At 44.4% G+C, this 18209-nt stretch overlaps 1 protein-coding gene across 2 annotated transcripts in view; it reads left to right on the plus strand.

The window, feature by feature from the left end:
- The window catches only part of LOC306765464 (myosin-9-like), a 37300-nt gene that overhangs the window by 14755 nt on the left and 4336 nt on the right, over positions 1-18209 (plus strand). The window contains exons 2-35 of one of the 2 annotated variants that reach the window (XM_079252926.1): positions 1055-1386; positions 2601-2757; positions 5016-5043; positions 5137-5230; positions 5810-5830; positions 6820-6912; positions 6992-7055; positions 7157-7255; positions 8180-8323; positions 8415-8510; positions 8626-8897; positions 9197-9370; positions 9454-9627; positions 9707-9821; positions 10917-11104; positions 11358-11479; positions 11562-11631; positions 11722-11882; positions 12517-12625; positions 12723-12854; positions 12944-13150; positions 13273-13410; positions 14849-14972; positions 15090-15261; positions 15351-15563; positions 15649-15793; positions 15884-16090; positions 16194-16298; positions 16627-16779; positions 16875-17123; positions 17202-17414; positions 17496-17708; positions 17783-17944; positions 18028-18156. In XM_079252926.1, coding sequence (XP_079109052.1) covers positions 1060-1386; positions 2601-2757; positions 5016-5043; positions 5137-5230; positions 5810-5830; positions 6820-6912; positions 6992-7055; positions 7157-7255; positions 8180-8323; positions 8415-8510; positions 8626-8897; positions 9197-9370; positions 9454-9627; positions 9707-9821; positions 10917-11104; positions 11358-11479; positions 11562-11631; positions 11722-11882; positions 12517-12625; positions 12723-12854; positions 12944-13150; positions 13273-13410; positions 14849-14972; positions 15090-15261; positions 15351-15563; positions 15649-15793; positions 15884-16090; positions 16194-16298; positions 16627-16779; positions 16875-17123; positions 17202-17414; positions 17496-17708; positions 17783-17944; positions 18028-18156 — 5070 coding nt within the window. In that variant the 5' untranslated portion in view covers positions 1055-1059. The remainder of the gene's footprint in view (positions 1-1054; positions 1387-2600; positions 2758-5015; positions 5044-5136; positions 5231-5809; positions 5831-6819; positions 6913-6991; positions 7056-7156; positions 7256-8179; positions 8324-8414; positions 8511-8625; positions 8898-9196; positions 9371-9453; positions 9628-9706; positions 9822-10916; positions 11105-11357; positions 11480-11561; positions 11632-11721; positions 11883-12516; positions 12626-12722; positions 12855-12943; positions 13151-13272; positions 13411-14848; positions 14973-15089; positions 15262-15350; positions 15564-15648; positions 15794-15883; positions 16091-16193; positions 16299-16626; positions 16780-16874; positions 17124-17201; positions 17415-17495; positions 17709-17782; positions 17945-18027; positions 18157-18209) is intronic. The other variant, XM_079252927.1, reaches the window with a different exon arrangement.

The raw sequence follows: 18209 nt of genomic DNA on the forward strand, positions 1-18209 counted from the left end.
GGCGTAGTTTCAACCTGGTGATGTAAAAATATTCGTGCTGCACATCAGTTTTCATTTACAACACCCCGCTACGTAATGATTTGTAATGTAGTTGGTTTAAATATGACAGGAATATTTTACAGGGTTACTAAAGTTAAAATTATTAATCATAGTAAAAAATGCTGACAAAACCAACAGTTTGAGTGGAAAATGTCTGAAAATAGATGTATAGTTTCAAGGAGGTAGAGAAGATAGCTTTAAATAATGCTATAAAGAAATATTTTTTCTTTTTTTCTTTTTTTTTTTTTTTTTAATAATGTCTTTATACTACTATCTATAATAATTAATTCTGGTCCAAAGTTAAAGACTCAGTGAGAATGTCCTGCACCTCATGTAAATATTTTAGTTAATTTATTTTATTGTGACTGCTTCAACAAACCAAAATAAATGTTTTTTTTAAAAACACTTTTTTTCCCATAATTTTTTAAAGAAAAACCAAATCCTTAGTCCCATAGCATAATTGGGTATGTCATATTTTGGCTAAATTGTGCTTCTGTCTAATTGGACTCAGGCGCCATTGCCTGTAAAACCTTAACATATGACTCTGGTAACTGTGCTATGAAAACAACAAAATACAAAACGTGTAAAAGTGTTGTAATGTTTCCTGATATAACGTTGTTTTTTCTCCCCCTTTTTGAAATATAAACAAAACAACCAGTCAGGAGCAATCACAACGAAACACATGCTCCCTCACAGACTTCCCAAAGCAAACACATGTAGTGTTGGAGTACCTCGTCTGAGACATGAATGTGATGCTGTGTGCTTGTTTCTTCTGTCACCCAGACGGTCTGACATCTGGATGTCTGGTTAAGCAGCAGTTAGCCAAGAAGTAGCACACAACCTTGTCTGACATGGTTGGGATGTTTCCTGTCAAACAATGGTCTGGTTCTGGTGAAGATTTTAGCAGAAGCCGTGCAGCAATGCTGACATACGGTCTCTGGTGTTAATGAATAAAATGAATGTCATCTGATAAGACTCCAATTATCTCTACTGTCTGCTCTTTTCTTTGAAACAGCTACCATGTCAGACGCAGACAAGTTTCTCTACGTGGACCGTAATTTGGTCAACAACCCACTGGCGCAGGCCGACTGGGCCTCCAAGAAGCTGGTATGGGTGCCATCGGAGCGCCTGGGTTTCGAAGTCGGCTCTGTGAAGGAAGAGCATGGCGACGAGTGTGTGGTGGAGCTTGCAGACTCCGGCAAGAAGGTCAGGGTGAACAAGGACGACATCCAGAAGATGAACCCACCTAAGTTCAGCAAGGTGGAGGACATGGCCGAGCTCACCTGCCTCAACGAAGCGTCCGTGCTGCACAACCTGAAGGAGAGATACTACTCTGGTCTCATTTATGTGAGTGTGGACGTCTCAAACAAGGCGGATATTCATCATTTGTTTGTGTTTGCAGAAGTATGTCACAGAATTTCACTGGTTACAAAAATATCCATTGTTGTGTAGAAAATCCAGCCAGTCTCGATCATCACCTCGAGACCTTCGGTTGTGTGCAGATAGAAAACAAGTCTCCCGTCTTTAACTTTATACTCCACTACTGTCTTGTTTTCTTTCTGCCTTTTTTCACTGTGTTTGGAATTCAACGTAAACAGGAAGCTTCTGGGAACAATATGGTCCAGAGTTCTAGAGATGTGGAAAAATTAGGTGGGGGTGGGGCGTGTCAAGAGTCCAGTATTTGCAGAAATGGACATGGAATGTAAATCATCTTTTAGCTGTCCTTACAACTCCTATAATTAATGCTATTTAGTCCGTTTTTTTCTGGCCTGGGAGCGATTTCGTCTCTTTGACTCTATGCTGTGACCCGGTCATATCAACAAAGCTCGTCGTCCCCTCCCTCTCCCTCCCTCTCCCCCCTTTAAAGATCCAGGCAATAGACTGTTTAAGTGGCTCCAGGCTCTGTAGTCTTAAAATTAACTTTCTCAGGGGAGATAGAGTACACTAAAGAGGGAGAGACTGGTACAGAGATTTTGGGAAGGCAGCACAGGAATGCAGCACACGGGAGGAGATTTTTTTAAAAACATATTTTAGATGAGATATGAGTCCAGATGTGATTGATTTAAATACAATTTTTTTTTTTAAAAAAAAAAGCATTTAAAAAGGATTTTACAAAGAGGAAAGAGTCTTTTTTTTTTTTAAAGATCTACTCTGTGTAACTGAGCTGTGACACAGCTGTCATGTTAATTTTACAATGCAAAGTCACTCATCAGTTATAGCTTACAACTGGGTGGAGTTGATATTGCATAATATAGGAGGGAAACAAATCAGAGGTCATGAGATATTTCAGCTATGAGGTGATTTGGGGGGATGGGAAGCACTGATTAAATGTGGATAAAAATGCTTGTTTGAACTTTTTTTATTACTGAAACGCATTGCTTTGTTGTACCTGTATGTCCCAGTTTTGATCCTTCACTCTGCAAGTTAAATGCAGGTTTTCTCCTCAATGCATTTTCCTACTTTTGAGTCTTTAGGTCTTCTCTTCCACAAACACATTATTAATTGATTAGTTGATATTATAGGGATAATTTTCCAAACTTTCTCTTGTATCTGTCCTGCAGACGTACTCCGGTCTCTTCTGTGTTGTCATTAACCCCTACAAGAACCTACCCATCTACTCAGAGGAGATTGTTGACATGTACAAGGGCAAGAAGAGACATGAAATGCCTCCTCATATCTACGCCATCACTGACACATCTTACAGAAGCATGATGCAGGGTAAGTCATGCTGGGAATTCCACAAAACCATTAACGAAGGGGAATTTGCCTCCTGGCATTTGTCCTTTTTTTCATTTCTAATCTCTTTCACATCTTTGCTTTCCGGATCTATTTTTAGCATTCCCAAAAGAATATTTAAAGTGCAGGTCGCCTGTCTAATTTCTTCAAACACATGCTGCTTACTGCAATACCTCCTGGAAGTTGGGATGATGATCCCCCTCGTAAAAAATGCATGACGTGGGATAGTGCCACATGACTTATTTTCTCTCAGTTGCCTTAAACCAGGCGTGTTGAACTCATTTTAGTTCAGTACAGCACAGTTTGAGCTCAAGTGGGCCAGACCAGACCAAAGTAATAGTGTATATATAGTAAAAACTTTCAATTCTTCCCCTTATGTTTTAATGTAAAATAAAATATATATGAATTTTACATTTAAACATTATGTAGTTTCAACAGTATTTTTCCTCAGTTTACACATTTATATATTTAGCTTATATATATTTACTTTTATTTATATATTTGTGTAAATATATATGTGTGTATATATTAGTTTGAATAAATAATGAAATTGTATTTTGAACAACTTTTTGTAGCATATGTATTCTTAAATACATTTTATGCATTAACGTAATTATTTACATGTTTTATAATTTCATACTTAATGTGGACAGAATACTTTTAAAAGCCTCTCATTCCCACTAACATGTCTTCCGATGAGGAAGCAGAGTTCAGGGACTCGGGTGGGCAGCCCTGGCTTCGGTGCTGATGTTGCTGAGGGGGTTAATAAGTTCCTTGGTGGTATAGCCTCGGGGATGGAGGAGATGTTCCCAAAGTTTCTTAAGGCTCTGAATGCTGTGGGTCTGTCATGGCTGACAGGCCTCTGCAGCAGGGAAAGTACTTCTGGAGTGGCAAATCCGGGCAGTGTTCCCCCTCTTTAAGAAGGGGCTCCAACTACAAGGGGATCGCACTCCTCAGCCTCCTTGGTAAGGTCTATTCAGGGGTCCTGGAGAGGAGGGTCCATTGGATAGTCCTGGTGGAGTTATGGGAGTTTCCCAAACAGTCTACATATGCTTTGTGGACTTGGAAAAGGCGTTTGACCTTGTGTCCTAGGGTCTCCTGTGGGGGTTCTTCCGAGTATGGAGTACCGGACCCTCTTGTGCAAACTGTCTGATCCCTGTACAACTGTCAGAGCTCGGTCCACAGTCGGATTTGTTTCCAGTGAGGGTTGGACTCAACCAAGGCTGCCCTTTATCATCGATTCTGTTCATAACTGTTGTGAACAGAATTTCAAGGTGCAGTTGAGGTGTTGAGGGGATCCGGTCTGGTGGCCTCAGGACTGGGTCTCTGCCTTTTGCGGATAAATTTTGTTGGCTTCATTGCGTCATGATCTCCAGCTCTGCTGGGGAAGAGGGTGGAGTGTCCTCTCCAGGTTAGGAGTGAGGTTCTTCGCAGGGTGGCCAGGCTTTTGCTTAGAGCATCTGGATAGGATGCCTCCTGGACATCTCCTCAGGGAGGTGTTCTGGGCATGTCCCTGTGGCTGGGGCGAGGGCAGTCTGGGCCTTCCTTACTCAGGCTGCTGCCCCCCATGACCCGACCCTGACCCTTCCAGGATCTGGGCCGTACGCCGTAAAAGATGAGCTAAGATAAACATAACTGCATGTAGCCTCGGGCTGCGTTTGCCGACACTGTGGGCTGTACATACTCAACAGGTTCCAGAGTAACCTCAGTTTGCTCATGTAATCCAGAAAAGCACTCCTTGTTCTCCATTTACATTTAAGTTTACAATGTTAATGACAAAAACAGCAATCCTGCCTAAACGTTGCTGCTGCAGATTTCCTGTTTGCCAAGTCTTTTCCACATCTTTACAATTAGCTGTTTTCAGCATCATGACCCCGTGTTCGCCATTTCCTGCAGAGCAATTGTATTATATGTATAACTCCGCCTCCTAAATGGTTTCGGCTCCTGTTCCAAATGCATTTCCTTTTGAGCACACTCATTTGTTGTGCTCCTCGCCATCCTTTTTTGGCCTAAGTGTATGTTTGCACCTCGTAAGTGTTCCACATTTAGATAATTAGACTGTTACCAAGAACGTCAACAGAACCTCTTTCCAGTCACAGGAAGCCGGATATTAATTTCCTGTCTGTGGTCGGTGCATTTCCTGCTGTACAGGCAGGCAGACTGTATGCACCGTTGTGATAATATGCATATGTAGAAAATGCTGCAGAGTTGTACATAATCCTGTTTGTTGCTGTTTGCAGATCGTGAAGACCAGTCTATCCTCTGCACGTGAGTCACAGAAGCATTTTAAGATCCACCTTTTTATTCTTTATTTTATTTAAGTGTTTTTCTAACGGGTTTGTGCTTGTTTGTCTTGAACAGAGGCGAGTCTGGTGCTGGTAAGACAGAGAACACAAAGAAGGTCATCCAGTACCTCGCTCATGTGGCCTCCTCTCACAAGACCAAGAAAGATCAGGTCGGTCCGGCTTTGCTCCTTTTCTGCCTTCTACCTTCAAAACTCATATTTTTTACCTTTATCTCACATCACAAGCTTTCATTTTCACTGGATGCAGGATAAAAATCTCTTGCACAAGAGCAACATTTTTCTTTTTTTTTTCTTTTTTTTTTTGCCCGTTGACAGACCTGTTTTCATTCAGACTATGACGTGTATCTGTGTGTACATCATCTGTTGATCCCTGTTCACATGTTTGTATTTAAGCAGCTTGTTTTGTCTAGCAGATAAAATCTTTTTCAGTCAAATGTCCCAGAAATTAGCCATCAAAGGGAAGTGAATGATAACCCTCGTGTGAGCACAGTAGTGCAGATTTTAAAGGCTCTTGACACATTTTATGTAAATGATCTGGGATGTTTGGGTTTGCTGATGGTAAAAAGCCGGTTTGTGCATACATAAAGCTGGAAAAGCTGCACTATTTCCTCGCCTGTCAGTCCTGTGGTAGATGTTGCGCAGGGGAACCCAACCGGGTCCCTGTAAACTAAAAACCACATCCTTCATCCCTGTTTTGAGGTTGTTGTATTTCTCTTTTCCCATCAACAGAACAGCTCGGTCCTGTCACATGTGAGTTGACTCCCCCTTCATTCGCTCTTCCTCCTCCACCTGCTTCTGTCCTCACCTCCCTGTCTCCAGTCCCACCCTCGCCCCCTGTCCTCCTCCTCCTCCTCCTTCCCTTCGCTAAAGCGTGCGCACTCTGTGGGAGTCACTTTGTATTAAGGGCAGAGGTCACATGTCTTGCCAGCCAATAGGAAGTCAGGAGGAAGTTTGTTTGCAGCTCAGTGGCAGCCGTACGTGTTCCTGTGAAAAATTCAGCCAGACAATGGTAGGATAAGAGGGGAGGGGTCCCTCATAGGGACATAGCTGGGAAATCTAGCAGGTTTTGATGTATTTTTAATCCAGTCTGGCTGAATTTTTCATTCCTTTTTACCACTGCTTTGTCCAAAATGGCTTTTTCTGTTTTTTGGCTTGGTTTCTTTTAAGTGTTGGTCGAGTGCAAACATGTTGGGTGAGGACGTGTTTATGCCTCAACTTAAGTTTATTGTAGGTTTTTTTTTTTTCCAAGTCATACTGATATGATTTTTTGTCCATCATAAGTAAATAATCAGGCATATAACCCGATATATTGGTGTATTTTAAGCTGAAAAGTACTGAGGGGTTGTGTTGAGCTTGGGTTCTACTGGACTAACCCACTCAGAGTAACGGGTGGTGGGTTGTTGATGAAAGTTATGACATTATGTGTTGGGTACATGCTTGGGTGTGACGTCTGCATTGCTTGTGTGTGTTTTATTTACATTATGTTGTCTTTAAAGAAAAAAATCACTTTGTTTTTTCATCCTCCATGTTGTTGTCTTCCTTCCTAAATGCATCGTGGGTATCTTGACAAATGTCCTACAAGAATCATTCTGTTTAATTTCAATTAATGGAAAATAATTTGATATTAAAGTACTTAACAATAGTCTGTTAAATCTGAGTCCTTTTCTATTTTGGCTCTAATGGTGGTGTGGATGTGCTAGTTTTCTAACGTTTTCTGGTGTTCTGCTTGTTCCCATCAGGGGGAGCTGGAGAAGCAGCTGCTGCAGGCTAACCCCATCCTGGAAGCCTTCGGAAATGCTAAGACGGTCAAAAACGACAACTCCTCCAGATTTGTATGAACTGCTGCTCGGTTTTCTTCCATTCCCAGTTATTTCTTTGAATCCCTGTTTCTAAATGTTTTTCTCCCCTCAGGGAAAATTCATCAGAATTAACTTTGATGTTAATGGTTACATCGTCGGTGCCAACATCGAAACTTGTATCTTTTGTTTGATATGGTCACATCGTTGCATCTTCGCACAGGACAGGGGCCTCTTCAGAGCACCTTGCTGAGTTTTTCCTTAACAGACTGATTTTTAGACCTGTTGGAGAAATCCCGTGCCATTCGCCAGGCCAAAGAGGAGAGAACTTTTCACATTTTCTACTACTTGCTCACTGGAGCTGGAGACAAACTGCGCAGTAAGTATCTGTCAAGGACTGGTAGTCAGTAGAGCTGCTCGATTATGACAAAAATTATAATCTCAATTATTTTGACTGAAATAAGATCTCGATTAATTAACACGATTATCCAGTATTTTTAAACAACGCTGCGCGTCGTGGTGTTCTAGACTCCGTGTCGCGCATTATAACCGTCTAATGCACGGTTCCGAGTTGTTTAATCGCCTATATAGGAACTATTTTATGTTGGCCTCGATGTACGTTTTATGCCAAACAACCGCTGTCAGGCTGCAGCGCGTTTCTCTCATTCACCTGTTAAAAGACAGCTGATCTGAACCAGCTGATTAACACGTTGCTATGGTAATGCCCCGTAACGCCGAACAGTGTGTACGAATATAATGCAGCCAGTTGTCACTGACAACGGTATAAACTATGTTTAGGTGAACTTCCACAACCTACTGCAGTTATTCTACATTGACCTGCAGCCGGAGCCGACTGAGGCTGGCCGCCTGGGAGTGCTTTAGGACGGGAGAGGCTCCCGCTGCTCCTTCTTTACAGTAACTGCAGAACAATATGTGCCTTCAAGTCAGTCGCCAAAACACCAGAAAAGTCTCTAATAACTCTAGTAAAAGTTGCTAGATATGTTGCTTTTAACAAAAAAAAAAAAGTCGCCAGATTCAGCGAGAAAGTCGCCAAGTTGGCAACAGTGTCTGAATGAAACCAAAGCGGCTGTGGGAGGAGTTTACAGCACAGCGCTGCAACGCCAGAGACGCTTGATTAGCAGCTGAAGACAGCAGGGGAGGAAAATAATCGCACAGTTTTATTTTTATAGTCGTTGAAAACCCAGATCGTAATTGAGATTAAAATTTGATTAATCGCTCAGCCTTAGTAGTCAGTTACCTGTGCACTACCAAAGTTTTAATCTCCTCGGCTGTTTTTGTTCAGGTGATCTCCTCCTGGAAAATTACAACAACTACCGATTCCTTTCCAACGGGAACGTCACAATTCCAGGGCAGCAGGACAAGGATCTGTTTCAAGAGACCCTGGAGGCCATGAGGATCATGAGTATTCCAGAGGACGAGCAGATCGGTAATTAAGGACTGCTTTCGTTTCTGCTGTAATTGAACCTGTGTGGCTGTGTATGTTGATACCTCAACACCCAACATTTGTTGTCGTTCAGGCATGTTGAAGGTGGTGGCGTCAGTTCTGCAGCTTGGAAACATGAACTTCAAGAAGGAGCGCCACACGGATCAGGCTTCCATGCCTGACAACACTGGTGAGTCGGAGCGTCTTCAGCTCATTCATGTCATCGTTTTCTTTTACTGACTTCTCAACTCTAACATGTTTGTTTTTTGTTTTTGTTTTTTTCCCCTTGCTTTGCTCCACAACAGCTGCTCAGAAGGTGTGCCACCTCATGGGAATGAACGTCACAGACTTCACCAGGGCCATCCTCTCACCCCGCATCAAAGTGGGCAGAGACTACGTCCAGAAGGCTCAGACCCAGGAGCAGGCTGAGTTTGCAGTGGAAGCCCTGGCCAAGGCCACATACGAAAGGATGTTCCGCTGGCTCGTCATGAGGATCAACAAAGCCCTGGACAAGACCAAGCGCCAGGGAGCCTCCTTCATCGGCATCCTGGACATCGCCGGATTTGAGATCTTTGAGGTAAGTTTGAGGAAAACCCTAGAGCAGGGGTGTCAAACTCCAGTCCTCGAGGGCCAGTATCCAGCAGGTTTTTGTTGTCTCCATGCTCCAACACACCTGACCGAAATCCATAAATATGTTGACAAGAAGCTGCTGGATCCATTTGAATTGAATCGGCTGTGTTGGTCGAAGGAAACAACAAAAACCTGCCGGATACTGGCCCTCAAGGACTGTAGTTTGACACCCCTGCCCTAGAGCAAGACCGTTCCTGCAAAGTAAATATGTTCTTACTGAAAAGCATTTTCCTCTTGTCTTTTTAGCTCAACTCATTTGAGCAGCTTTGCATCAACTACACCAACGAGAAGCTGCAGCAGCTCTTCAACCACACCATGTTCATCCTGGAGCAAGAGGAGTACCAGAGGGAGGGCATCGAGTGGAGCTTCATCGACTTCGGCCTGGACCTGCAGCCCTGCATCGACCTCATCGAGAAACCAGTGAGTTTAATTTCCTTCAAGTGATGCCGCGCAGATGTTCCGTGTGTGTTCACGCATCGGCGTCTCCTCTGTCGTGTGTCTAGGCCAGTCCTCCTGGTATCCTGGCGCTGCTGGATGAGGAGTGCTGGTTTCCCAAAGCTACAGACAAGAGCTTTGTGGAGAAGGTTCTCCAGGAGCAGGGCACACACCCCAAGTTTTTCAAGCCCAAGAAACTGAAGGATGAAGCAGATTTCTGCATCATTCATTACGCCGGCAAGGTGAACATGCAGACATGAATATCGTGCATTTCTTAGTCGCTCAGTTGTTCCTAAATAACACTTTTTTGTTGCCTGTTAGGTGGACTACAAAGCAGATGAGTGGCTGATGAAGAACATGGACCCTCTGAACGATAACGTGGCCACTCTCCTCAACCAGTCCACTGACAAGTTTGTGTCTGAGCTCTGGAAAGACGGTGAGTTGCAGCAGATGTTGCATCATTGTGGGGAAATGATTGATGCAGGAATATATTTCATGTTGGCTTCTTGTTCATCGTGCTTTTTCTCTCTTTTGCTGTCTGGTTTGTGGACCTTTTTGTTTTTACCTTTTTTGTTTTTCAAATCCCACTGGTCTGGTTTTCCATTTTTCCCCTCTGTATGGCCCCATTTCTTCTCACTCTTTTCCTTTTACTGCCTCTCAGAGGTACAGAATTGTCAGAGAGCCTATTTTTATCAGCGCTTTCCTATTCTACACTCAGATTCAGGTGAAAAGGCTTCTTTTTCATTCACTTATTTTCTCTTTTCCTGCTTCGTCATGTCTAAACAAGTCTTATTTCCACCCAGAAGCCTCCACTCTTCATTATGTCTTCATCCTTTTGTTTTTCCCCCCAGTTTTATTTGCCTAAATATGCTTATTAATTGTACAAGCTGTTTCTGTATGCAGTAAGAATCTTCTGGCCATTTTTCCACTTGTTGCTCTTCCATTGAACTCTCTTTTTCTCCCTCTGTGTTAGTGTTGTTTGGGGACCCCTGGTGTTGGTCATGGGTACTGCAACAATGCAGCAATGGGTATTTACTGCATGGGTTTGGTTTGGTTTTGTCACTGCAACCAAAGTTTGTCACCTTCTTGACACACATACATGTTCCAGTCAGTCATTGCACATAGTTTTCACTGGGTACAACAAACCTGCAGCGTGAACGGATGACAGATCCCCCGCCCCCCCACTGCATTTTATATGTATTTATTTCACGATGGCGCGTTTATCTTTCCACACTTCACTGGCTTCTTGTAACTGCCCTGTTATTTGCCCCTCCCCATGTACCGTTTTCCTTCGCATTCACTTGGTGTTTGTGTGGTGTTTCACTGGTCTTGGTTCTGTGAGCCACCTCCTCTCTCCCCTCACCTGGTGTGTGTTTTTACCAGGAGGAAGTGCAGAGATAATGGCCATATTTATTGTTCTTTGTGACATGCATTTGGTTTGAGTTTGCTAAATATTGATATTTTTATGTAAAACTGTTTTGACTTTTCTATTTCCCTCTGTTTTTCTTTCCTTTATCCCCTCCTCCTCTAGTGGACCGCATCGTGGGTCTGGATAAGGTGTCCGGCATGTCTGAGATGCCCGGTGCCTTTAAGACCAGGAAGGGGATGTTCCGCACGGTGGGCCAGCTTTACAAGGAGCAGCTGTCCAAGCTCATGGCCACGCTAAGGAACACGAACCCTAACTTTGTTCGCTGCATCATCCCCAACCACGAGAAGAAGGTATCAAACACTGACATCTCTTTTAAGTCTTGTACAGTTCTTAAGATCTAAAGCTGTGTTCTGCTCAGAGAAAACAAGGCACTAAATTTAGTTGTAGGAGAGTTTAACGTGCTGAAAACTGGAGCATAAAATGCTGTTGGACACACAAGTGGATACCAAATCTAAAAACTGTGAAGTCGTGGTAGAAACTTGTGTATGAAATGCATCCAAGAAAGATTTTTTTTATATCACATGTGCTTTTGTATGTTTTCAGGCTGGTAAACTGGACCCCCATCTGGTCCTGGACCAGCTGAGGTGCAACGGTGTTCTGGAGGGGATCCGTATCTGCAGACAGGGGTTCCCCAACCGAATCGTCTTCCAGGAGTTCAGGCAGAGGTACTGAAGGATGACATGTTCCCCTGGATTTAGAGATTATAAAAATTATAAATGAATGACTGAATGATGATCTGTTTCCCAGGTATGAAATCCTCACCCCCAACGCCATCCCTAAGGGCTTCATGGACGGAAAGCAGGCCTGCGTGCTCATGGTATGGATGCTTGAAACTTCTAGTTGGGCTCTGTAATTTGACCCTTTCTGTGCTGGAACTGAGTGATTGGTTAATTTCTTTTCCTGTTAGATCAAAACTCTGGAGCTGGATCCCAACCTGTACCGCATCGGCCAGAGTAAAGTCTTCTTTAGAGCTGGAGTCCTCGCTCATCTGGAGGAAGAGAGGGACATGAAGATCACAGACATCATCATCAACTTCCAGGCCTGGTGTAGAGGCTACGTGGCCCGCAAGTAAGACCTCACAACTGTCTCATTTGTATTCAAGATCTTTTTTCTTAAGATTTTCTTAACAAGCATACACAAAAAAAAAAGAGAAAAACTCCAAAACATTTACACCGGCCTACGGGAGGTAGGCAGATGCAGGAACCATAGGGACAGTACAATGAACGGGTAAGGATTGAATGAGACCTAACAAAACAGCACACAAAAAAAATAAAATTAATTAAAAAAAAAAAAAAAAAAAAAAAAATAATAATAATAATAAAATGGAAGAAAAAGAGGAAAATGAAGTACCTGGAACCCGTTTCCCTACTTGGTCAGTTTGGAGGCATGAGCCAGTAAATGAACGTAAGACTTGTGAAATAATACTTACTAATATAAACCTAAAGCTGCACTAGAAGTCCTGCTCCCATGTCTTATGGAAAGTATTTAAAAAGGGTCCCCATGTCTCCTGAAACTTCCTGCTCTTGTGCTGTAGTGAGCATCACAACTGTCTCATTTGTAACCTTTGCTGTATTTCATCTTGTCAGTGGAGTGACAACTCAGAGCAACATATTCCAGTCAATAATTACTCAGATGTAGAGTTGTAGTTTTTTTTTTTTTTTTTTTTTTTAATGTAATTTTAACGGTCGGACTGTTTCTTCAGAGCTTTTGCAAAGAGACAGCAGCAGCTGACTGCGATGAAGGTGATCCAGAGGAACTGCGCTGCTTACCTTAAACTCAGGAACTGGCAGTGGTGGAGGCTCTTCACTAAGGTGAACCTTGATCTCCTACAAAACCTCAACCAACACAGTTTCTGTACTTTTTGTTTTTCTCCCTTCAACTCTATTTTCTCCTCTTTTCCCTCCTCAGGTGAAGCCTCTTCTTCAGGTCAGCAGACAGGAGGAGGAGATGCAGGCAAAGGACGAGGAGCTAACTAAAGTCAAGGAGAAGCATTTGTATGCCGAGCAGCAGCTGCGTGAGATGGAGGAAAAACAGCACCAGGTAAAACTGATGAGAAAAGAAGGGGGGGTGTTGGGTTGATAGATAAACCGGTGATGATTGTGACAATCACACTTTGACTGTTCTTACAGCTGAATGCCGAGAAGATGGCCCTGCAGGAGCAGCTCCAGGCAGAAACGGAGCTCTGCGCTGAGGCTGAGGAAATGAGAGTTCGTCTGGCTGCTAAGAAGCAGGAGCTGGAGGATATCCTCCATGATCTGGAGGCCCGCGTAGAGGAGGAGGAAGAGCGCGCCTCCCATTTGATGGTGGAAAAGAAAAAGATGCAGCAAAATATCTCAGTAAGTAGAAGAAAAATCCCTCTGTCTCCATTAATGAATTTAAATATCTGTATGAAATTGATTTAAACGTGTGAGAATCTGATTTTCCTTGCTGAGAATCCTGTTGTTTATTCTGCACTCAGGACCTGGAGCAGCAGCTGGATGAAGAGGAGGCGGCCAGGCAGAAGCTGCAGCTGGAGAAGGTCACTTTGGAAGCAAAGATGAAGAAAGTGGAAGAAGAAGTCATGGTTTTAGACGACCAGAACAACAAACTAAACAAGGTTAGGATGATGGTTTGCATGGTTTTACACACAGATCCCATATCCAGAAAAGTTTGGATAATTCATGCAAAAAGCATCTGAATCTTTAATAAACAAAAGTCCAAAGCAGTTTTTCAACCATCTTGCAACAAAGAACCAACTTATCTGAAATTGATGTCAGAAGTAAATATAAAATATGAATAATAAATAAATAAAAAAAACGAGGGAGGCAAAGAAAGAGCAAATATTTGTAGAATTAAATGAAAGATTAACCAGAAGATTAATCGGAGACAGATGAGGGTGTCATGATTGGGTATAAAAGGAGCATCCGACTCCTTCTCAAGGTTGTGGTTTGCCACGTTGTGCCAAAGGTTTTTAGACTTTCTGACTGGTTCATATAAAATCTATTACATTAAATAAAATGTGCAATGAATTAAAATAATATGAGAATTTCAGAAAACTGGGAAGTATCACAAAGAGCAAAACACTGATTCCACTGCTGAGTAAGATCTTTGAGCTGACAGACTGTTGTAAGACAGAAGATGATCCGTGTGATCACGTAGGTTCAGGATTTGGACATCCATTTTCTCTGTATGTTATCAGCTTAGAACAGAAACACCAGTGAGGTGTGAGCATGAACTTGTCTCAGAAGGACAGTGGACATGATGTCTGTAGGAGGATGTGGTCGTGTTTCGGCTCATTTGAGGAGAATCTGCCAAAGATGTAAGCAGAATATCTGTCATCAGAGTCCCCGACGCGGATCAGCTCATAGATGCAAAGTATGAAAAGAGAAGTTTTTCTCTTGCAGGAAGGGAGGTCTGGGTCTTTTTTTGGCAGAATAATGTCAGACCCCATTCTGCAGGACTAAACGCCAGCGTGGCTTCCTTCACTGCGATGCAGATCTATATGCTGTCGATATATATGGAGACGACTGAAACAGCAACTTACTGTTGATCAGCTGAAATCTATTCAGCAAAACAGCTGATTTTACAGTTTAATATCTGTAATTTCCAGATTAAAGTATCAAAAGGAAAAGCACTTCAGCATGATGATGAAATGTCTCCTTCCCAACTCGCTGCATCTAATTTTAAATTTCAGTTTTTCTTTTTCATTAAAAAAAAGATCTGGAAAGTTTTTTAATATTTGTATGTGTTTTATTGTTTCTTCTTCTTGTCTGGGACTGTTGTTGATCTTGTTGTGACCAGTTGTGTTTATGGCGAATAAAACTTGATTCTAATGAGGTTAAATATCATATCTGGACATTAAACTGACGTCAAGCTCGGCTGGGAATTGGTTCAAGTTGAAGACTGAGATGAAAATCTACAGTGTAGATTTGTGTTGGTGTCAGCACACCAAACCAGCTGAACTGGAACCAGTGATGAACACCGGTTCACTGTTTCTGCTCCAACAGTAATGTGTGAAATGGTTTGATAAACATGTTCATTTTTTGCGGCCGCAGGAGAAGAAGCTTCTGGAGGAGAGGATCTCCGAGTTCACCACCAACCTGGCAGAGGAGGAGGAGAAGTCCAAGAGCTTGCAGAAACTCAAGACCAAACATGAAGCCATGATCACAGACCTGGAGGGTAGGAAGACGGCGTGCAGACATGTTGCGTAACTTGTGTGGACAATCCAATCGCTGTTAGATCTCCTTTCATCCATTGCTTTTTGCTGCTGTTTGATATATTTCTTTATTCCGTCAGACCGCCTGCGCAGAGAGGAGAAGCAGCGTCAGGAGCTGGAGAAGAACCGACGCAAACTGGAGGGCGACTTCACCGAGATTCATGACCAGATCGCTGAGCTGCAGGCTCAGATCGCAGAGCTCCGCGCACAGCTAGCTAAGAAGGAAGAAGAGCTCCAGGCAGCTCTGGCCAGGTGTTTCTGAGCTCCAAGCATGGCTTCATCATCTTACTGAAACGGATGTCTGCTCCTACTCTTGCTTAATTTTCTGTTCCTCCCTTTAGGATTGAGGAGGAGGCTGCACAGAAGAACCTGGCTCAGAAAAAGATCCGCGAGATGGAGGCTCAGCTGTCTGAGTTGCAGGAGGATTTGGAGCTGGAGAGACAGGCCCGGACCAAAGCTGAGAAGCTCCGCAGGGACCTGGGAGAGGAGCTGGAGGCCCTCAAAACGGAGCTGGAGGACACCTTGGACTCCACTGCTGCTCAGCAAGAACTGAGGTAGAGATGCGACTCAAAGCTTCTGTGCATCTCACCGGGTAATGACTGAGTTGTTCGCAAGCTCATGATGGCTCTGCTCTTATAGGACCAAACGTGAGACGGAGGTGGCGCAGCTCAAGAAGACCCTGGAAGAAGAAGCCAAAGTCCACGAACAGCAGCTTGTTGAGATGAGACAGAAACATGGTCAGGCTTTTGACGAGCTCAACGAGCAGCTGGAGCAGGCGAAGAGGGTGTGTTTTCCTCTCTTTTCTTTTCATTTCATTTGGTCACGTTTCCTTTAAAAACACTTGCTGAGTGTTTTTGTGTAACAATCCCTGCAGCACAAAGTGTCAATGGAGAAGGCCAAGCAGGCTCTGGAGTCGGAGAGGAACGAGCTGAGCATCGAGGTCCAGTCGCTGATGCAGGGGAAAGGAGATTCCGAACATCGCCGGAAGAAAGCGGAAGCTCAGGTCCAGGAGCTGCAGCTGAAACACTCGGAGAGCGAGCGCCAGCGGCTGGAGCTGGCGGAGAAACTGACTAAAGTGCAGGTAAAGATGTTACTTTTCATCATTAAATAACAGGAGGGGAAAAAGAAAAGAAACTTTTCATGCTTGAGAGCAACTTTAATCCCATTTGTGTTTCTGTCCTCAGGCGGAGCTGGATAATGTAAACGGCTTGCTGAGCGAGGTGGAGGGCAAGTCCATCAAAGCAGCCAAAGACTGCTCGGCTGTGGAGTCACAGCTGCAGGATGTTCAGGTACGGCCCCTCAGAGCCGAGACACACCGGCTGCTGCTGGTTTACGTGGCATGAAAACAGATGGTACATCTGTTTTTTTTACCAAATGTAGGAACGTTTTAATCAGAGATCAACTGTTCTAGATGTTAAATATCTATTGTTCATATAAAAAGTAGTTTGGAGAGTTAAAGACGAGCTTGTTTTAATGAATTGAAAACAAATAACGCTTCATGTTTAGTAGATGAGTGTAAAAAGAGCTTCCAGCTGCTCAGAAAGTATCGTCCAGTTTCCTGCGTCCTGCAGCAGTTTCTCACGGCTCTGCTCCACCTAACTGCGTCTTTTACAACAGGAACTACTCCAGGAAGAGACTCGCCAGAAACTGTCACTGGGCACACGTCTGCGCCAGCTGGAGGATGACCAGAACAACCTGCGGGAACAGCTGGAGGAAGAAGAGGAGGCCAAGAGGAACGTTGAGAAGCAGTTTCAAACCGTTCAGGCTCAGGTAAGATGCATCGGGCGTGATCCGATCGTTTCGTCCTCTTTAATTCTCCTCGTCTCGCATCCGTCTGACGGCCGTCAATGTTGGCTTCCAAACAGCTGGCTGAAATGAAGAAGAAGATGGAGCAGGATGCTGGGTGTCTGGAGACGGCTGAGGAGGGAAAGAAGAGATATCAGAGAGACCTGGAGGCGACCAACCAGCGCCTGGAGGAGAAATGCGGCGCCTACGACAAGTTGGACAAAACAAAGACGCGTCTCCAGCAGGAGCTGGACGACCTGCTGGTCGACCAGGACCACCTCCGTCAGATTAACTCGAACTTGGAGAAGAAGCAGAAGAAGTTTGACCAGGTTGGCATCAAAGATGAAGACCTTTACCGGTTTATTGTTTCTCCTTCTCATCTTAAACTTGACTGCTTTGACTTTTAGATGCTGGCAGAGGAGAAGAACATCTCGGCCCGCTACGCCGAGGAACGCGACCGAGCCGAAGCCGAGGCCCGCGAGAAGGAGACCCGGGCTCTGGCTTTAACCCGCGAGCTGGAATCTCTGATGGACATCAAGGAAGAACTGGATCGTAACAACAAGCTGCTGCGGGCCGAGATGGAGGACCTGGTGTCCTCCAAGGATGACGTTGGCAAGAATGTGGGTTCACATTTCCTCAGTGACTCTGTTGTTAGCGTGCGCTCTGCCTCGGCTCATCTCCCACACTTTCCTGATGCGCAGGTCCACGAGCTGGAGAAGGCTAAACGTGCCATGGAGCAGCAGCTGGAGGAGATGAAGACTCAGCTGGAGGAGCTGGAGGACGAGCTGCAGGCCACGGAGGACGCCAAGCTGCGTCTGGAGGTCAACATGCAGGCCATGAAGGCTCAGTATGAGCGGGACCTGGCAGGGCGGGATGAGATGGGCGAGGAGAAGAAGAGAGCGCTGGTGAAGCAGGTCCGTATCACCGTGGAAACTTTGGAAAACCGCTTCAGGTTGCAGCTTCCGATCAATGCATGTGCGTCCTTCAGGTGCGTGAGATGGAGATGGAGCTGGAGGATGAGAGGAAGCAGCGCTCTGCAGCCGTGGCCGCACGCAAGAAGCTGGAACTGGACCTGAAGGAGCTGGAGGCGGCCATCGACATGGCCAACAAGAACCGCGACGAGGCCCTTAAACAGCTGAAGAAACTCCAAGTGAGAGCGACAACAGTCCTCCTCGCACATTGTTTTTGTAAAGTGTTTGCTGTTCCGCTAAGTTTTCCTTTTTTCCTTTCCAGGCTCAGATGAAGGATCTTGTTCGGGAGCTGGAAGACACTCGCATGTCCAGAGAGGAAATCCTGGCCCAGAGCAAAGAGACGGAGAAGAAGCTGAAGGGCATGGAGGCGGACATGATCCAGATGCAGGAGGTCAGCTTGCAGTAACTTCTCTTTTCAACCTGCTGCTCTGTTTCCCCGCTTAC

Source organism: Telmatherina bonti (assembly GCF_933228915.1).
Source record: "Telmatherina bonti genome assembly, chromosome: 14".
In the NCBI taxonomy this organism is placed as follows: domain Eukaryota; kingdom Metazoa; phylum Chordata; class Actinopteri; order Atheriniformes; family Telmatherinidae; genus Telmatherina; species Telmatherina bonti.